This window comes from Glossina fuscipes, unplaced genomic scaffold, assembly GCF_014805625.2.
Source record: "Glossina fuscipes isolate IAEA_lab_2018 unplaced genomic scaffold, Yale_Gfus_2 2, whole genome shotgun sequence".
NCBI lineage: Eukaryota > Metazoa > Arthropoda > Insecta > Diptera > Glossinidae > Glossina > Glossina fuscipes.
The window spans coordinates 30993530-31015156 of NW_023998416.1; the positions used below are offsets into that span (position 1 = coordinate 30993530).

The following is a 21627-nucleotide window of genomic DNA, read 5'->3' on the forward strand; positions in this document are numbered from 1 at the left end:
TACTGATAGGCATTTCAAGATTGCTTCAACAACGTATGCTTACGAACAGGCTAGGCTAGGCTTGAATGCATGAATACTATACAATTAATTTATATCGCAAGCAATAATATATTACTTATTTATTTTTAAATTCTTTTTTCTTTTATTCTTATTTATAATTCATTTTCCATTATGTAAACATGTAAATAAAAATTTTTAATTAATTTTCATATATTAACGATTTTATTTTCCATTAAAATAATCATTAATATATCGGCAATGTTGATTAAAAAAAAAAAAAATTAACTCATCGAAAGCAACAACCAGAGAAACAACAACATTATTATTATTAATATTATTAACAAGGAAGAAAGCTATATACATCTTATGACGACTTTTGGGATGCTCAACACTTGAGCCTAATACATAGCAAGCAGTCAGCTTCTTGTTAAGTTTTCTCAACGGTGGACAAGTCCACCAGTCAATCCAAATTTTGTCAATTCCAGATTACTTTCGCCTATACAAGATGAGGAGGAATACTTTTCGCTACAAACTTGTTGTGCGTTTTCGTCTTGTCTATGTATGAACCGAACTTGCCTTCACACCATTTTTAAAAAACTTAGTTAGAAGCACACAAATTTGGGTTCCTAATTCAATATTTATCGCGTTGACAATTTTAAGAAAAGAAGGAGGGACGGACGGACATAACGTAATTGATTCAAAATCTCGCGCCAATTAAAATTTCCCCATTAGCAACTAGAAACTTACGAAGATACGCCTTAGCGATTTAATTAATAATCAGCATGTCAAACAATTTATTAAAATTGCGAAATATTATAATTAGAAGCCTGTGAATTGATGTTCCGAGTCTATTTTTACCTGCCATAGGAAATTTTGGACAGTTCTTTCAAATCAATATATCATATAAATATACATACATATCCATATACTATCCTTCTATATATATAAAATATATTTATGTATATATATTTGCGGAGCGTATTTCTGGGAGCGGGTTATGGTTCTCGATATCGAGTAAACTATATAGGTCTCGATAATGAACGCATTGTAACGAGTAAAGAGCTTGCAGATGTCGATAAAATATGCATTTTTCTTACTACCGAAATCGAGAAATCTTTCGATCGCAAAATTTCTGTTGAGTAACACATCAAAAATTGCAATCGAGTTAGCTCGATATCGAGCAGTATAAATCGGCCTCTAAATGTAACAAATGGCAGGACACACCTAGTATACTTCCTTGCTTCGATGATGCCATTAAAAAATATTACAAGTGACTTTTCACCACTACTCCGTACATATTCATTAAAATTGAAAAAAAAAAATTTACTTTTTGTCTTTTTCCCCTTTTATCACAAGTCCTTTAACGAAAAAAAAATCACACACAAGTGTGATCATAATTTAAATTATGAAAAAAATAAAAAATAAAAAAATGTCGGAACACTTGCATACGCATTTGCACACAATATTTATACAATATATTGACAAAGTAAAAGCTATGCATTTTTAATGTAAAACAATTGTGTTTTAATTATATTAAAAAATTGATCTTTTTTCGAGACAACTAAAAAAAAACAAATTTATTACATTTTATAGAGAGATGGGAAATGAATAAATGCGCATAAGACTGGACCTTACAACAATACATAAAAGCGTTGGTACAGCTAGCCTTGGTCTTTGCCAGAAGTACAACAAAGAAACGATACTATCTTCACACATTTGTTGTTTTTAATAGCTATTATCTAAAATGTTGGTAGCTTTGGCCTGCATAGATATAAGTTGTCCTCAGGCCCCGTCAACTATTGCGGCTGCACACGCAATGACATGTATCGGCTTGCGTTGAAACGATGTCAGATTCAAAAGCTTGATAGTGGGTTATCTCGAATAAATATGAAAAATTCATCCTACTTTCTTGATGAATCGATGGTGCAGTAGTAGCGATAGTCGATATCTAACAAAAATTGAAACCCTTATACTCCCCTTGTGACATTTCTTGATCATTGACTATCTTAAGCGAGGGTTTATAAGAAGTTTAATGGCCCCGTTATTGTTAGTGTTATTATTATTATTATTATTATTGTTGTTATTATTAGTATCTTCTCATTATTTCTTTGTTTTCTTAAAAAAGGAACAAATTTATACATAAATCTTATTTTTTTTTATTGTCTACATATTTTATAAATAAATTTACAAAGTTTGGATTTAAAAGATGTCAGATAACTTAGATCACACTCTCCCCTGTATTGAAAACTCTACAGCACTCTACCCGCACCCGAACCCGCGGCCGTAGAGTTGTAACACGCGATGTTTCGCTTACTCGACTACTCATGCGGATGAATTGCTATATATATATATGAATCTATGATTATATATGTGGAATTACGGTTAATTCAAAGCATATATATAATGGTAAAATTTTGTTGCTGATTTGTTTATTGAATGTCATCCTTAAAGCTTTTTATAATTCTGCAGGTCGCTAATATTACGGCTTTTTGCATTTGTCAACAAATTTTTTGATTTTGTCCCAGCTCTTTTAATACTCTTTTTAGAGTTTTTAGTATATACTCTGTAGATAATATATCTATCTACGTTATCCAATTCTTTTATAACAAATGTTTACCTATACATATAGACTTACATAATTCAAAGCATATGTGTAACGTTCAATTTGTCTTGATCCGAAAGTTAGCAATGAAATCTTTCGCTGTTCTACAGATCTGTAATGCTATTTGCCTTTCTTCAGATTATAGGATTTAGTGTCAGTTCTTCTCTTTCTTTTTGTTCGAAATTTTTGCCTGAAAACGAGCAGAGGCAGAGAGATAGAGGGAGATTTCATCAACATTGGTGTTATATTGATTTTTCCAAATATCCCTACATACACTTTTTCCAATACTCTTCTGTTATGTTTCTCGCATGTGATACGGACACATCAATAAGTCGTAATTATTATTGTTATTATATAAATAAATTATATTTTACAAGAAATTAAAAAAAAAGCATAAACAAAGGTAAAGAAAATCATCTATGTGGACCGGTAGCTAAGATGCTTATGCTAATTATGGGAGACCAAAAATGAAGATTTGTTATTCATCCCTTTCATCAGGTCAGTGAGCACAAGCAAGGTGGCAACTAACTCCCCAAATAGAAAAAGTACTTAAAGTAACCTGTGTAACAACTGTATCGCAAGCAATGCATCAAACTTAACATACAATCATATATGTAAATTATACAAAATATGTTTACATATTCATTGAGAATCTGATTAAATAAAAACCAATTAAGTGGTTCATAAATAATTGATGAACCAAAAAATAAATAATTTTTTACACATTTGTAATAAATTAATTGATTTCCTGTTTAAAACTTCTTTCCCACATACGCATAATGAAATGCATTTAATTTCGATGACCTCTTAATAGCGAATCATTGGCTTGTTACACTTTTGGTAATGTTGCCAAAGGAAGGAACGTAATCTGCATGTGTAGGAAGGATTTCCCACATTTGTTAACTTATCGCCCAGGAAATTTCGTTACTTGAAAAGAGCAGCGACTGTGGCAGTTTTCCTTTGCTTTTGCTTTCCTTTTTATACCCACCACTGTAAGGTGAGGGTATACTCATTTTGTATTTTTTCCAAAATATACGTAAAATATGTAAAAAAGAAAAAAGAGACCCTGTAAAGTATATATATTCCTGATCATCGTGAAATTCTGAGTTGATTTCGCCCTATCCGTCCGTCTGTGCATATGTGTAGCGCGTATTAATGGCCCTCCTTTTGTCGCAAAAATGAACATATCGACTTCAAATTTGATAGAGATTTTGGAAGTTTTTACTCGCAGGTTGGCATTGAAAATGGGCCAATAAGTGAAAACAGAAGCGCGTAGTGGAGCGTAAACTGAACGCAACTTCGCTTTTGTTAACGAAAACTTGTAGGTTTTTGTGCGCTACTCGGAAATTATTTAAGTTAGGAGGCTGAAATTTTCCACGTTTCCTTACGTAGATCTCTACTCTTTATGTTCAAAAATGGAAACAATCAGCCATGCCCTCACAAAGTTACGAGTTATTCAATTTTACTTTCCCACTTTTTTGAGGTTTTATGCTTATTTATCTTAAGGCGACCAAGACGGAAAGTTTAAAACTATTTTGCACACTTCTCAAATCAAGATATATTATCTGCCGAAAAATGGATTAATCCTAAAATGAATAAGGAAGTCACCGCGAATACTTTCTTCTTAATAATATGAAAGGACTTGAAGAAAAGAATGCGAAAAGCATAGAGGTGGGTATGCGAGATTCGGCTCCCGCCGAATATAACTTTCTTACTTATTTATTTTTCTCGACATTAGAAATGTTATTAAGTTTTTTAAGTTGGCATGAAAAGTTAAAATAATATTTTCATTAAAAATCGCATTCAATTGAGAGATGTATATAAATTGTAACAGTAACAAAGAAGAAGAGCCAAAGATTCGATTAAAAGGTTCACAAAGCCTGAATGGGATGTTCTCGCATATTACATAAGTATTAGAGTACGAGTACAAAGCAAATGTTATGTAAAATAACGAAAAACCCTTCCTTGGGAAATCTATTTTTCTATGCAAATGCTTTTCCGTTTCTTGGCCAGCTAAAGGAATTTTACCCTCTTCGTGTCTTCACAACAATATGCTCTAATCCTTACAGTACAGAGAGTATTCAATAACCCTTTTACATTGTTGTCTAAATAGAATGAGCGCGATGGAGAGAAAGAGAAAGAGGGAGAGAGTTTGGTTTATAACTTTCTAGGTAAAACTGACTATCTATTCGAGAGTAGTTACTTTTGTCTGTTTATTTTATGTTTGCTACATTAGCAATACATTAATATTGTAATGCTTTTTAATTGTTTCCATTTGCTTTCCTTTTTGAAAACCGAAAAAGAAAAGCTAAATATGTGTGTGTGCACAAAAGTTTTCATAAACTTTATTTATAATTTGAAATGCATTTACAGATTTAAGGAGTTTAGTTGGTTGTTGTTTTTCTTGTTGCTGTTTCTTGTATTTTACCAAGAGAATATTTCATTTTAAATAAGAAGTTGAATGAAATTTAAAAATTTTTCAAATCACCGTCAGATGGTAAGCTAATTTCTATAAAACGCTTGCAACGCGTATGAACTGAGAACCGAAGGAGTCTTGAAAGAATATCAAGTGATATTGAGAAACTCTTGCATCACCTGGATCGGCTTTTCTTAAGCCTGTTAATCATTTTCTAAAACTGCTTGTCTTTACTGTCCATAACAGATGCAAACGATATACAGGATTTCCTGGTTCTTCTCTTGTAGAGAACGAAGCGAAAGAAGCCTTTCTGAAGCAGTCATTCTTATCAGTGTTAGTTATAAATATCTTTCAAGTGATAGCAAAATTTTTGGGTTCAAGAAGGGAGAGAGGGGGAGAGGTATGGGTATAAAATATATTCATTTCCCTACTCGTCATCTCTACAAGTGCACCATACCTCTGTTAAGCTTCAGTGATAGCAATGTTATTTTTAAATATTACCTGAGTGGTGTTATTGTGGTGAACACCAAATTCGTCTTATGTCTCTTTTTTCCACAACATAATAGAAAAGTTCGACTTGAATGAAAATGAATATATGGAAAATTCATTTGACTGTAAGACGGTAAAGAAATATAAGAAAAAATTTAAGTGGATTGACTAATGGATTCAATAATTCATTTAAAAAATTTTAGCAGTTTTTTTCCTGCTACCATCATCACTCTTAGGAATCTTAATCTCATGGTAAATATGTATATAGATTTTAAAAGTTTCTTCCTCCCAAAAGATCCCTCCCTACCAGACTATGCCAAGCGCTTAGTAATTTATATATAGACAGAAGTTTTTCGAAGCTTAACTACAATAGTGTAGTGAGTTGAGGGTGAAGTAGTAACCGATTTCTAGAATAATGTGACGTCTTTTCTTAATAGTTTTTTTAAAACCTTAATGTGAAAGTGAGTAGAAGAAATTGTCTCCTTTATATCGCGGTTTTGACAAGTTTTTTATTATTAGACTTTATTGTACGCACCAATTTCAGTTAACTTCACCATGTTCTTGAATGCAAAACAAGCCATCAAGCCAATCAGACCTCGTTTGAAGGTTGGCTAAAACAAAAAACCCAAAACATAGGCCTGGTAATAACTCTAATAAATTCTTATATTTCTTATTCTTTGTTCGCCTTTTGTTAAGCTGTCAATATTTTTATTTCAATTTTTTGGAAAAGCAAATCAAAAGAGTAAGGCGTAGTGTTTGTTTCCCAATTTTTCATTTTAATGAAGAATATCACGTGCTCTGCTTTACCGTGAGAACTTTATATTGGCGGAATCATGTTCGTATTAATTTTCACTGTTAATAAAATTATTTGTAAGCATCGACTAAGAAAATGAACAAAACAAATATGAAAAAGCAACAGAATAGAAAAAACCCTGTATTTTAGTAAATAAAAACAAAACAAAACATAATCATACCCAATACTCTTTACTGAAAGCAAATAAAACTAGCAGTGATAAGAATATTTTTTAATTAAATCGCAGTTTAAAGAGAAGAAGCTTTGAGTACAAGCGTTAGTTATAAATTAATATTCATACAGGAAAGAACGGTTCGAAAATATTGTAACAAGACAATGACGTCGCTTTTGTTTGTCGTTTTAAATATAATCCTAACTTTGCACTTATGTGCAGGTCAAACCCCACCAGTAGACAAAAACAAGAGATTGATATGTTATTATGACGCTCAAAGTTATTTGCGGCCAGGTTTCTACTGCTAATGAAAAAAAGGTTAAAATCGTGAAAGTAAATGGAATTTTTGCTTTACAGGTTTTGCTGAAATGAAAATTAACTTTTTGAAGACCGCTGCAGAGTTTTGTACTCACTTGATCTACGGCTATGCAGAACTAAATGATGATTTATATGAAATTTCAAGTTTAAATGTTGACTTGGATATGTTTCACTACAAAGACATCACTTCGTTGAAAACTGAATTCCCACATTTGCGTATATATTTAAGCATTGGCGGTGATCATGATAACGGGCACTACGACGGAAGAAAATATATGCGATTTTTAGAATCTGGGAAGGATAAGCAAAACACTTTCATAGAATCTGCTGTTCATTTATTGAAAAGGAACGACTTTGATGGATTAGATTTGGCCTTTAAACTACCCACGAATAAGCCACGAAAAGTTCATTCAGAGTTTGGGTTGTTATGGAAGAAATTTAAGAAACTGTTTACCGGTGACTTTATTGTGGATCCCGATGCTGCCCTACATAAAGACCAGTATACAGAATTCGTTGGAAATCTTGCTAGAACCTTTCGCAATGCGAACTTATCTTTGACCATGACGGTGTTGCCAAATGTCAATTCTACGTGTACGTTGTAAGCATTTTTCGTTATTTCGGTAATCAAGGATACTTTTCATTTTAGGGTATTTTGACGTTACGGAAATTTACAATAATTTCGAGTATATTAACCTGTTTGCTTTCGATTTTCTTACACCCTCACGTAATCCCGAAGAAGCCGATTACACGGCCCCTATATTTCTAAAAGACGAGGAGAATCGTTTAGCACATTATAATATAGATTATCAAGTGAATTATTGGGTGAGTCATGGATGTCCAGCCCATAAACTTAATTTGGGTATTGCCACTTACGGAAGAGCTTGGAAATTATCATCCAAGTCTGGTATTTCGTGTAAGCCAGTTGTACACGAAACCTTAGGGCCTGCGGAGCCTGGCCTACAGTCGAACATATCCGGATTATTAAGCTGGCCAGAAATTTGTTCTAAACTAGCGAAAGCAGATGGAGCTGGATACAAAGGAGCTGATGCCCCCGTACGTAAAGTTCAGGATCTAGAGAATCTTTACGGTAACTACGCTTTCCGTCCGGCTGATGATAATGACGAACACGGCATTTGGATAAGTTTCGACGATCCCGATTTTGCAGGAATTAAAACGAATTTCGCCAAGACCAAGTTTATGGGCGGAGTGGCTTTATATGATTTAGCTTATGATGATTTTCGTGGTCTTTGCACCGGCGTCAAATTTCCCATATTGCGTTCGGTGAGAGGACACTTGTAAATACTCATTCAAAGTATGAAATAAACGACTGATAAGAAAAAAATAAATAAATAAATAAACAATAAAAATAACAAAACCGTAATCGGTCGTGACCGAATCTTTCATACCCATCACATCACAGTTATCCTAAAAAAAAGGAACTAAATTTTTATGCTATACAATATGAATTGTGCGCAGCTGATTTTTTCTATTTTCAAAATAAAATTTTTTGTCATATAGGCATGGGGATTTGTAAGCATGTTCTTTGAAAATTTTGGGTCAATTCCAAGTTCTTTTGCAAATTTGTAGGCGATATCTTCATTTTGTCTAGCGGGAGAATGTGTACCACGAATACGACAAGGTTACACAAACTGACCGATGGACAGACGAATAGGCGGACCTGGGTAGGTGCATTCCAAATTTGAAACTGAGCAAGAATTTGTGTGCTTTATAGTGTTTTGGAAGCTTGTTTCTGCACGTCATAAAGGTATTGAAAACACAATTAAATTTTGATACACTATAATATTGGGTAGGAGTGGTCACACATTTCCATTTTTCCATGCCTTCAAATGTTTGGACATTTATCTCCTATAGTTTAGGAATAAGAGCAAAGCCCAATTTTTGTTCCTTTTAGGAAACAGAGTTGTCCTCACTTTGCGTAATGTACTGTAGGCGTGTGCTTCGACCATTTTCAATACCGTCCGCCGTGGAATAACTTTACATTTTTCTGCCAAATTTTTGACTTGCTTGACTTTTGCGACCAGGGAAATATATACACTTTGCGGGGTCTCCGAAGCCGCCGTCTGGGTGTTGCAAACATATCGATAAAATGAATACGTCCCTCATTCTTTGATGATGGGTATCAAAACAAAAGCGACCTTAAATTATCGTTCGTATGTAATAATATAATCAACAACATAAATAGCAACAATAACTGTATTATTTATTTAAATGATTAGTCAATGATGATGTTTATTTAAACGATAAGTCAAAGGCAATCCCCGTCTCTGTACAGGAACGTAATCAATTTATTCTCTGCAAATAATTTAAAAAGCAAAAACACTTCATTCATTACTAAATAATTAAGTCGAGGTTTGTTTTCACTCGAAGTGACCCTCATTCGTACTGGGAAATTGATAGAGCCGTGGTTGTTTTCGTTTTCAGCATATAAAGTAATTCGTTCGTCTTAGATTACACTTGATTGAACTTATAGTTATCTGCTCAGCATACAAATTAACGGCATGATTACTATATATGATTTCTTGTACACTCTCATCGTTCTGCTGTAATCTCAGTTTCACTGTTAATTCTGTATGAATTAAAGCTTAATTGGTAGCATTGTACTGTAATCGCTCCGTCAAAGCTTTGTTTTTTATTCTCGAGTTTAGTGTCATTTCGACTTTAAATTGTTGTGGTATTGTTTTGTAAATTGTTTTTTTAATTAGTTAGAGTCGACTGTGAGCTAATTATTAATAATGCGTTTATTAATAATTTTATTGTGTTTTGCGGTGGGAATTCACGGTGCTACCAATGGTACCGCTAATCTAATGTGCTATTACGATTCCAGGAGTTTTACACGTGAAGGTGAATTTTCTTTCAATTTCTAACAATCGCAACCATAAGTGGCTTTTATTAAGTAAATTAAAATTAAAATTGTGGTTGAACAGTATTCAGCGTTTTAATAAAAACAATTCCTAGAAACGCTAATAAAGTACTTTTGGAAAGAGAGGAAAAGAGAATTTTAAGATTTGCTGAGAACTAACATTAAAGGAAAAACAAAGCTTTTCGTCCGATATTGCGAGCGTTGGGTTACTTATGCCATACATCACTTCTGATGCAAGCTATACTACGCTCATGCGGATTTATCCAGTAGTACATCAATCGATTCAAAATCATTTCCTTATTCCATTCTTTGTTCCATTCCAAGTTAATTTCTGCTTTAGTTCCATTTAAAATACGGTTCTAAATCAGTCAATATAACATGAAGTTTTTTTATCTCAGGATGTACTTCTCTAGGTGTACTTGTGTTCATACATGTTTTCGATATTATGAGGTCGGTACCCCGATAAGTTCTGGCCCATGGGTAACAAGCCCTACTAGAAATGAATTGAATCGAACTTACCTTCTATTAAACAAATTTTCCATTTCTTAATACTTCTCGACACCAAGTGATGAGAAATAGAATCTTGATATGCAAAACAGAAGGGAAAAATGTGATTATGGTCGGGCCGCTTTCGGAACTCCCTCATCAAAAAAGTCGTACTTTTAATATTTTATGATGTAGTGGCGTGACATGTGCTACATTTGCATCAAAAGTGCCTGTTTTTTGTAAGTCAACATAACGGTTCTGGTAGTTTGTAAAGAAATGCGGAAGGAATTATAAGCTCTTTGGCAAAAAGCTAACTTTGCTAAATTCGGTGACCACGTGCGACCAAAAATTGGGTCCGTTCGCGTGCAAGCCGTGCTATGAAAAGCATTGTCAAAGACGTTTACCTTTTAGTATTTCATGATCAAATTTCCAAAACTTTTATCGAATTCGTATCTTTGGATTCGCGAAGCCTAAGTGGTGTACAGTATCTAATGACATTTAGAAAATACATGCGTCATTTAACATTTTTATCGAGCGACTTCCATTAATAAAGTTTATCGCACGTGCTTGAGAATGTTTCATTGCTAGCGTCTTTGAATAAATTAATGTTCTATTCTGTCTGGTATAAAAAGCAATACAATAAGCTTCGTTTTTACTGATCGCATTGTCTGGCAGTTACATTATAACTTTTTATTACTATACGTCATGATTGTAGATGAGATCACCTTAGAATTTCATCCGAAATAAATAAATCAACGTAGACATGCTTGTTCAGCTGCGATTCTTATATAATAGGAAAAATCTTTTTTTTATTTTCTTGTGCTACGAAAAAAACAGGTTTGGGTAAACTAAGCGTAGCTGATCTGGAACTTGGCGTACAATTCTGCTCTCATTTGATATACGGTTATTTGGGAGTTAATCCGAATACGTATCAAGCGTACAGTCTGCAAGAGGATTTAGATATTCATAGGCATCAGTTTTTTGAGGTTACAGCTCTTAAGCAGAAATATCCGCATCTAAAAGTTTTACTAAGTCTTGGCGGCGATGCGGATGTTGATCCAGATCACCCCAATAAATACATGGAGCTACTAGAAGGCGATCGTAACAGGCAGGTATCTTTTATGACTTCCGTACTGCATTTGATACGTTCGTATGGCTTTGATGGCTTGGATTTGGCCTATCAGTTCCCCAAGAATAAACCACGCAAAGTGCACTCAGAAATTGGAATGTTATGGAAGAAATTCAAGAAAGTTTTTACGGGTAATTTTATAGTAGATCCCAAATCTGATGAGCATAAGGAACAATTTACAACTATTGTCCGAGATTTACGTAATATTCTACACGCCGATGGGTATTCATTGATGCTTACGGTTCTACCCAATGTTAATTCGTCATGTAAGCCATTTTTGCTTTGCAAAATCAAAGCAAGATATTTTTACTTTCTCTTTTTTTCTTCTTAGGGTACTTTGATGTTCCGGCCATTGCTGGTTTTGTAGATTACGTGAATTTAGCCGCTTTTGATTTTCTAACACCTGAGCGCAATCCAGAAGAAGCCGACTACACTGCTCCGCTTTATGAACTGCAAGAAGACAATCGTTTGCCTCACTACAATGCTGATTTTCAAATTAATTACTGGCTGCAACATCAATTTCCAGCCAATAAGATTATCTTAGGTATGGCTACTTATGGACGAGCCTGGCGTTTAAGTTCAGATTCTGGCTTGACGGGAACACCAGTGGTCTCAAAAACCGAAGGCCCTGCTCCAGCCGGCTTGCAAAGCCAAATGCCTGGCTTATTAAGTTGGCCGGAGATTTGTGCGAAACTTCCCAACGACGTTAACAGGTATTTGAAGGGAGCCGATGCTCCCTTGAATCGTGTTGGAGATCCAACTAAGCGTTATGGCGTTTTTGCTTATCGCCCAGCCAACAGTGATGGCGAACATGGCATCTGGATAAGTTACGATGATGCCGAATCAGCTGCCAATAAAGCCGGTTATGTACATTCGAAAAATCTTGGCGGCTTATCGCTGTTCGATTTGAGTTATGATGATTTTCGCGGTTTATGCACGGGAGATAAATATCCGTTATTACGAGCTGCTAAGTACCGTTTGTAATTAGTTGAGCAAATAAAATATTTAAATAAAGAGAGCACACTGCAATTCTTCCATACTTTAATGCGTATGTAAATGGTGAAGTATTTCTAGAACGTTCGTTACATATCAATAATTCACTCTTAATAGTTGTTTCTCTAAGTATCAATGCTTAATTCTGGCAGAGTTTAAGAGATTCCTTAAAAGAAATTACTTAAGTGATTGCGATTGCTCTCATGCAGTTAGAGCTTTTTAAGCTTTGATCAGATTCTCTCAATTTGAGTCATTGTCTTGTCGGAAGTTTCATTGAATGTTACATGTCTGGATTTAGTCACGATTATAAATAATTAGACGAATGTGTCATTCGAGTAATTGAATGTGTAAATCAAGTCTTATTTTGCTGTCAAACTGCCAAGCAGAGAGATCAGTTCTCCGCATATTAAATTAATTTAAATATGAAGTTTCTACGCAATATCGCTATAGTGTTGATTACACTTCAATTAGTTAATTCTCTTGAATCTAATCTGATTTGTTTCTACGATGCCCAAGGTTCAGAAAGGGATGGTAAGTATTACAATATTATAGCAATTCTCGTAGGGATATTGTTTAATCGGAGAAAAAACCAATACATTCGCAGGTGTGGCCAAATTCACCACCACAGACATGGAGATTTCTTTGCAATTTTGTACTCATCTAATCTACGGCTATGCGGGCATTAATCCGGATACCTATCAAGTTTCCAGTATAAATCCCCAACGTGATGTTCAGAGGCGTCATTTCGCTACCATTACTGCTTTAAAAGAGAAATTTCCCAACGTAAAATTTCTACTGAGCGTCGGTGGTGATCGTGATGGCGAAGGAGCGGACAAATACATACAACTTTTAGAAGCCGGTCGCCAGAAGCAAAGTGCCTTTATAGAGTCAGCTCGTGATCTTCTACGTAGTTATAATTTTGATGGCTTGGACTTAGCTTTTCAGTTGCCACGTAATAAACCTCGCAAAGTTCATTCAGATATTGGTATGGCTTGGAAGTCTTTTAAAAAGCTTTTTACGGGCGATTTCATCGTGGACCCAAAGTCAGATGAACATAAAGAGCAATTTACAGATTTGGTAAACGATTTAAAAGCTGTTCTTCGGCCGCATAACTTAATGCTTTCCCTAACCGTATTACCGAATGTGAACTCAAGTTGTAAGTAAAGCTCGTGTTAAAAGCACTGTAATGATTTGGTTAAGTTTGGTTCTTTTGCAGGGTATTTCAATGCTCCGGCTATAATAAACAATTTGGATTTCATTAACTTGGCGGCATTTGATTTCACTACACCTCAACGCAATCCAGAAGAAGCTGATTACACGGCTCCTTTATTTTCCCCTGTTGCGGAAGGCAATCGCTTGTCCCATTACAATATTGATTTTCAAGTGGATCACTGGATATCGCAGCGCATACCGCATACGAAAATTAATGTCGGCGTAGCTAGTTATGGGCGATCGTGGAAAATGACTAAAGACTCGAATGCTAATGGATTTCCAATAGTAACCGGCACTGATGGCCCGGCTCCTGCTGGACCGCAAACTAAAATCCCCGGCCTGCTTAATTGGGCGGAAGTATGCTTGAAACTTCCTAATCCATCTAATGTAGACAAAAACGAAGCTTTAGCACCGTTGCGTCGGGTTTCAGATCCTACCCGCAAATATGGCACTTACGCTTATCGGGCTCCAAACAGTGAAGGCGAACACGGTGAATGGGTTAGTTATGAGGATCCCGATACTGCCTCTACCAAGACCGCATATGCAAAAAATCGCGGTTTAGGCGGAATTGCTTTATTCGATTTAACTTTAGATGATTTTCATGGCCAGTGTACAGGTGATAAATTTCCCATGTTACGAGCCATTAAATATCGTTTACTATAAAAATGAGTGAAAAAATAAACAAAGCAAGTTGCATGAAATAAGTACGTAATTGTGTCTCAAGGACAAATGAATTATATTAGTTTGCGTGGGGTATGCTTTTTTTTATCAGATTACTAGTTTTTAAAATATTTTGAACACTTCTGGATGTTATCGGTTGTTGTTATTATTATTACACTCACCACTCTATAATAAATATGGGGGAGACTACAACTAATTTTTCTGAATAATGCCATCAATATGGATTTGGAGAATCGAAGACGACAAGCCAAGATTGTTAATTCTAAATTAATTATGGTGGGCGTGATGCCCACGTATATTTTTTCCTAACCACTCCGTCCATATAGGTATCATATAAAAGGGCTTGGAGAGAGTATAATTCAAATAGCTAAGCCTATTATTTCTAAATTAGTTACGGTGGATGTCACGACGTGGTAGATTCACTTTTCTTAACAATAACTTTTAGTTAAGTAAAAGACGAAAGATAAACTTTATCCGATGCACTTTTTTATGATAATAACGAAGAGCATGAGGCGCCAAAGATTTTGAGGGTGCTGGGTGTGCAAGATTCGGCCCCAACCGGATACACCTTTCCTACTTATCATCTTTGTAATTATACTTGCTGTTATTAGATACACGTGTACTACTAACAAAAGGATACCGATTGTAGGGTGTCTCCTCGGTTTTAAAAATACATTGCATGTTTAGCGTTTGTTTTTTCACATGGAATTTCTTAGGAGGCAGTGCGACGGGAAGCATTAATAGTCGAATTGGATTCTACCAATCTACCAATTCTATCAATACCTTACTAGGCCGTGATTATGGTTGCTGTTAAGCCCCTTAGTGGAATATACTTTATGTATTCCGTTGGCAGTCGGAGGTGATATTGAAATGTATCTCTGACTCGAAGTGCGAAGAGAGAATTATGGAGTGTCCGCTGGATGATGTAAGTGGACTCACAAGTGTTAAACGTTAACGGATCGAGCACTTCATATAACTATAACCACACACCAATGTTAAACAAAGGCAATTGAAACCAGGTATGCACAGTTGATAATTACTCTTTGTAACATCACTAATGGCGTTTTTCATCTTTTCGACCAAGTTTGGACGATTATATTTAATTTGAGCTACGCGATGTGAACAACCAAGTCCATAAAGGTTTCTTGTTGTTTTGTTTCTAGAAAATAGTAAATAATTTTTTCTCCTAAAATTTATATTAAATTTGTAAGAATATGTGTAACACCGCTGATGTAAACAGCTACGAAGACTCTCCAAATAGAATTGTGAACATTAATAGGAGCGACGTAAGTTTTGTGCTACCTTTACATCCTGTCCTGTGTTTGTGTTTATGTTTATGTAATTTTCGAAATATTTTGAAGAAATATATTACGCTGGCTTGTTTTGGCGCAAACGATCTCTGTCAAAAATCAATTCTATCGAACAATTTTTAGTCCTGTTCTTCTTTATAAAAGCCCTGCCGTTATGTGCATATGTGAATACTTCTCAATACAAATTGATGAAAGCTTTCTAAGCTCCCTTTCAAGATATACATTTTATCTTTCGCTTTGCTGAACTCGATTTGTTAAAGGATTTTTCTCCTTATTCTGTTGATAAGGTAATCAAAGGCAAGAAATCTGATTAGCGACTGATTTCCATTGAGGTCCACGACAATCAACGATGACGGCATAATACACATTAACATCTTTAACAAGCATTTGAAAATCAAAGTTAAGCAACACGAAACAATCACTTAATTTACTTGCTTGCTTGTTTTAAAAATTGCGTTCTTTTGAATCTTAAGTTTTTGTATTTACTTAGGCAGCTGTTGCTGGTGCTAGCACAGAACAACAAAACATGAAATGGTAAAGCACCCATTAGTAAGTAAAACCTGCTGTCCAATGCCCGGTGGTATGTCAGCAATTTTTGAATCGACACAAACGACACGCTTAAACCAAAGTAGTTTTCCAAACCATCACACAACAATAACAACTAAAATGAACTCAGCACTGCAGATTGGACAACAGGTAATGTTTGCTATGGCTATTGCTAAAAACTGAGCAAGCGCAACTAAAAGCGTCAATTACATGCTTAAAGCTTAGCTAACAGCCCAGTTCGCCAAAAAGGCAAAATGTTAACGAAACTCAAATGCTTACGATTTGACAAAAAGCAAAAACAAAACAAAGAAAAACAGATCTTGTAGCATTGATATACAAGTTATAAGAAAATAATACAAAAACTGTAAAGCAAACGTTTCTGCTACGTTTACCATAAGTTGCCGGCACTTGCAATTCATTTACTGATTCCCTGTTTTTTTTTTTTTTTTTCGTGTTTCGTCTGGTTAAAGTCTCACTAGTTATGTATATTTTAGTAGCAGTTATACGTTATTTAGCCGCAAGCGCCAATAATTCAAAAACATTAAGGAAATAAAGTCCAGTAGTTGGCTTACCGTACGGCTAGTTGCGGTTGCTTGTGTTGCTTCATTTGAAAATGAATTAGACAAAATCAACGATCACAAGCAGGGACATTAGTTGCGACCGGGAATAATTTAAAATCGTCTTTTGAATTGAAATTAATTGACTTAAGCACCGGTTTAGTCAATAGCAATTAATTAAGAGCGTAACCAACGTAAAAAATTTATAACAATTGAAAAGGTTGTGAACCGCGTGGACAAGAGAAGGAAGAAACAAATTATGTAAGAGAGTAATGAGGTGTAATGTGGGCTTACCTTTTCGACATATTGTTTCTCCTAAACCTTTCGATTATAGAAAGATGTGAAATTACATGAGGCTTGGCAAGATACAAAGTTTTTAGGAGAAATTCTTAAGTATCAACTGCTTTCATTTTTGGGAGCATCTTACACGTTTGATGAGAATGTGAATTCATGAATGGCAATTCATTGTCGTCATAAAGCTTTTTCAGGAACTTGTGCGAGCGAAAGTTTGAACCGCACCATTTTCTATCAGATTCTTTCTTGGGCCGAAGGACTTCGGTGTACCAAATTTCATCAAAAATATCCCAAAAATTACGAGCTGTGGATTAAGCATTAAAATGGACATGAAAAAGGTCAGACGAACAGAGGAATCTGAATGGATCGGTTTAACATAAGATATGCTTATCTCAAGTTCTTCTGGCTGTTGTATGCATCTTCAAAAATAACGTAACATGTGTAACAACTGTTGTAGCGTATAAAAAGCGAAATTTAAGCGAGAAGAAGCTCCACAATCGATATCTAAGGTTACAGTGAAGTCGACTTTTCTGCCTGATCAGAGACAAAAAAAAAATGTATTCAAATGAATTGTTGCTTGCATATCTTCTGTCGAGATATCGCTATCGCTAAGTTGACCTTAAAATAAATAGGAATGATATGTATAAATGGGACAAGAAAAACGAGAAGCGGTGTCGATAAATCGTCGCCGAGGTAAATTTGCGGCTAAGCCTAGAGAGGTGTTCGGAAAATTTTTGCAGCTCATTCACAGATTGGAACGAGACCGACGGCGGGCATTATAGATCGGTTCTTTTAGGCAACATTGTAATTCCGCTCAGTGTGCTAGCTGTGGCCGCCGCTGCTTGATAATAATTCAAAAATGGTCGGAAAAATGTCAGCAGAAAGAGCGTCATACACATTGTTGTCATTGCCAACTACGTTTAATTCCTTCAGATTATATAAGTCATGCATCATATACATTTCCGGCAAACTAATATCTCCTCACGCGTTCATTTTCACGCAACGCATGGCGAATGGATTGTGATTTATACGCAACTGTGTTGCATGTGAGAGAGCTCGTAGTTGAAAAGAGAATTTATTTTCTCTTTTATTTATTTTATTTACTTAATTGATCTACGTTTAAAAATTAAATCTTAACGTGTTCACTTAATTTGTTGTATTCCTTAGGCAAGTGCGCGCAAAGTTAGTCCGCAACCTTAAAATAATACTTAGTTCGAAAATACGAATCACATGCTTTCGTAACGAATTACGCCATGTTGTGACTCAAGGACACTTATGAGAATAATGAGACCAATTACAGTTTTTGTTTAGAATTAATGAATAAAATAAGTAAAATATAGTCGGCCATTGTCGATCAGTAAACACCCTACACCGCTCCGCTCAATACACCACCAAACATACATGAAAGACACACTTTTCCATCGCACAGGATCCGGAACGTCAACTGACGTGATCCAAAGTAACCTTAAAAGATCATCTCATCTTTTATAATTTTTTTTCGCCGATATTTTTCATATGTGGGAAGTGGTGTATGGGGGAAATTGTTCGAGTCTGTACCACTTCTGATATTATTCAATCTTGAGTCAAAACACGTCGACGGTATCTGAAAAATTGCGACCTGTGCGTTATTTACAGAAATACATGAACACACATCGAAAAGATGGAAGGACGGACAGACATACAAGCTTAGAACCACTGTCCAAATCGGTCGGCTTAATAAAAGCTGGCTGCTCGGTGTTACAAACCTTCGCGCAAACTTACTATATTCTACACCGCAAGTAATGTAGGGTGTAATCATAAAATATCGCACAAAGGCACTCTATTTTGGAAAAACGCACTTAGAAATAATCAAAAAATTTGAGTTCAAAATTTAAACGTAGCTCAAAGACCATGGTGCGATCAATGTGATCCAAATGGTCCGCCGGAAATTAGCTCTCGACATCACTTATAAAGCGTACCCTAAGCTTAACTATATTATTTGATGAACAATGCACTGGCTTATCGAGGTGTTTTTTTTCTTCTTGCAATTACTGGCTGTGACTGGTGTTTGTTGTTTCTTAACTAAACGACTCAGTTTACATTTAAATTAAAATACCGCATATCACATGGAAAACATCTTCATCTGCGATACGCTTATAATAACGTGATCTTATTAGCTTTTCTTGCGCTCTACTCGATCATGAATTCATAATGGAATCTAGAAAATGTCGTTAAGCATTAAATGAGAGACAATAAGATTGATTTTTTTTTTCTTATATATAACTTGGCCGTTGTGCAGTTTTCAACTGATTTCACAAAGTCTGTTACCACTACATTACGATGCTTTACATTGTGATTTCTTTAATACACTGAGTATGGAGCCGAGGAAGAAGAAAGGAAGAAAACAGTTCATAAATAAATTAAGTACCCAATGCTATTGAAGAAACATGTTGTAAACAAGATGTTGCACGTTATTGTTGTCTGTTTAACGATCTCGTTGAAATGTAATGCATTCCAAAAAAAAGCATGTTTTCCCAAAGTGATATAGCGCAAGCAAATACAATGCAGGAAGGAAATTTCCATTTACCGCTATCAGCTTGATTAATATCGCACACGCGAATTCGGGTTTTTCGCGAAAAAAGTGAGCAAATTAAAAATAAAAGAAAGATAAATTCATAAATTAAATAAACAAATGCATAAATATCTATATATGCATAAATATAAAATTTATATTAAATGTATAAAATACACTGCGTAAAAGGAACATGCCGCAATAAAAACTACAAGATCCTGTTGGCGATTACTTCGAGAATCTAAGCTAAGTCTAAAAAATAAATGCATTTTATAGAAGGGCATCCTTCAACCTATTTCGGTCTACGGCAAACAACTGTAGGGAACAGCTAGTCACTCTATTGAATTTTGAAAAACTTCAATCCAAAAAATATCAATCCAAGATTCTCCATCTCATTATTAACGCCCTCTTAGAAGCGAAGCTATTCATCATGCCTTGGATTGTCGCTAAGTTAAAGACGCAACGTCTTGTCAGGTTAAGTAACCATGTACATTTTTTGAGAATATCTCTTCTGAGATCAGAAAACTGAAAAGGCATCATATACGAGAGCTTTCGTTTAACCATCCTGTCCGTATTGCCCATTGGGGAACAACCATCTGCGTTATTTGGTTAGATGGTGCAAAAATCTTTCTAACGTAGTCCTTGAGCTGAAAATTCGCTAAATTTTTCATTTAGTGCAGAAAAGAAAGAAGAGAACTGTTTCGCGGGAAAAAATACGCCCTTATTTTTGTATATATTATTGTTGTTATTATGATCATCACAACTGACGTATAAGAGAGATAAATTCTAGTACTACAACTAGGATGAATGAAAGCAATCAAGACTGTCGGCTCAATTCACACAGACAGACTGGATGGTCAGTTTAGCCGTTTTATCCAAGTTGAATATTTTATTGATATTACGTTCTCCAGACGCTTTACAGATGTCACAGGCTTGGTAGCTTCAAAAGCGAACTGTCGAATATTGGCAAGATTTTGACATTTCCAGAAGATGTGTTTAGACTTCTTAGGGATATATTCGTGCGTTGCAATAGCACGACTAAAGAGAATTCTTGCAAAGATTTTGATTTTGATTTTCTCAATGTTGATTAGACAGAGAGAAGGCACGAGAGTTGAATTAACTTGCAAGAAGTGTGGATAATAGTACTGTCGATGTTTCTCATCAATTTTCTCTTTTATTTTTTTTAACATATTTTTGAAAAATATCGTTTTCAGTTTTGCTTTATATATAAACCTAGAAAAATTAACCCATTTTTAGTAAATAGAAGATGTGATCCACTTTTTTCTGTAATCAGTCAGACCCGTTCGTGCACATAGTGACGCTCAGAGTTTAATAAGTAGGCACAGAAGGAAAAACTTGGAGCAATATGGCCGCAATAGTAAGTGTTATGACTTTATCGATAAAGCATTCGCTATATATACCGCTTCATACCAATCGTATTTAAAGTATTTTACGGGCCAAATATGCCGACTTGATAATTATTAATATTTACTCTCAGAGAGCAATAATTGGCAACGAAACTAAAACTTCTTCTTGGCGTCTTCTTACACTTATTGATAGGAGCTAGATGCAAATAGGTTTGGGAATATCTGATTATGTAGAGATTTTCGATCTTTCACTGGCTGACCCGGCGCTGGAACTGAGACAAATGTAGGGATGCACTATAAACTCACCTATATGTGTAGTATAGATACGTGAAAAAGGAGACAATAATTGTTTGGTAGTCACAAAGATACATCTGACTGTTAATACAATTCGCTTCTTTTTTTTTTGTTAAATAAATTTTTTTTAGATACGATTCGTTTTTTTCTCTTTTTTTTTTTTTTTTTGTAAACGAAGCTTTTGTGGTTTCCCTGTACAAAGGCCAGACAAATATCTGAGATCACTTTTGTTTTTCCTTTTTTGAGTGTAATGCTCTGACTGCTGGCGGGACTTATGGTGCTTGATCGTCGCTTAAAGATCATCTCATTAAGTTTAACACTGAAATTGCAGTGTTGCATGCAACACAGTTTCACAGCTAAAGCAAGATATAGCCGTGTGTGTGCGTGTATGTACGTGAACGAAACAAAGGCTTATTTTAAGAATCTCTGCATATTATTTCGTAAATACCTGAAAAGGGGGAAGAAAGGCGAGGTAGATGGTAAAGATCAAACATTGATTGGACAGACATACAAATACATACACACACACACACACA

The 21627-nt window shown here is 35.1% G+C and overlaps 3 protein-coding genes across 3 annotated transcripts; all 3 read left to right on the forward strand.

Annotated features, from left to right (window-relative positions):
• Positions 1-6582: 6582 nt before the first annotated feature.
• Positions 6583-8150, forward strand: LOC119633327 (chitinase-like protein Idgf1). Its single transcript, XM_038026827.1, has 3 exons — positions 6583-6766; positions 6830-7381; positions 7437-8150. Exons 1-3 carry the CDS (start codon positions 6637-6639, stop codon positions 8087-8089), a joined length of 1335 nt encoding a protein of 444 aa, XP_037882755.1. The 5' UTR covers positions 6583-6636; the 3' UTR covers positions 8090-8150.
• A 1106-nt stretch (positions 8151-9256) lies between these two features.
• LOC119633329 (chitinase-like protein Idgf2) lies at positions 9257-12331 on the forward strand. Its single transcript, XM_038026829.1, has 3 exons — positions 9257-9652; positions 10995-11552; positions 11618-12331. The coding sequence occupies exons 1-3, from the start codon at positions 9544-9546 to the stop codon at positions 12268-12270; spliced, it is 1320 nt and encodes a 439-aa protein (XP_037882757.1). The 5' UTR covers positions 9257-9543; the 3' UTR covers positions 12271-12331.
• Positions 12332-12411: 80 nt separating this feature from the next.
• Positions 12412-14169, forward strand: LOC119633328 (chitinase-like protein Idgf3). Its single transcript, XM_038026828.1, has 3 exons — positions 12412-12810; positions 12884-13435; positions 13496-14169. The coding sequence occupies exons 1-3, from the start codon at positions 12702-12704 to the stop codon at positions 14152-14154; spliced, it is 1320 nt and encodes a 439-aa protein (XP_037882756.1). The 5' UTR covers positions 12412-12701; the 3' UTR covers positions 14155-14169.
• The last annotated feature ends 7458 nt before the right edge of the window (positions 14170-21627 follow it).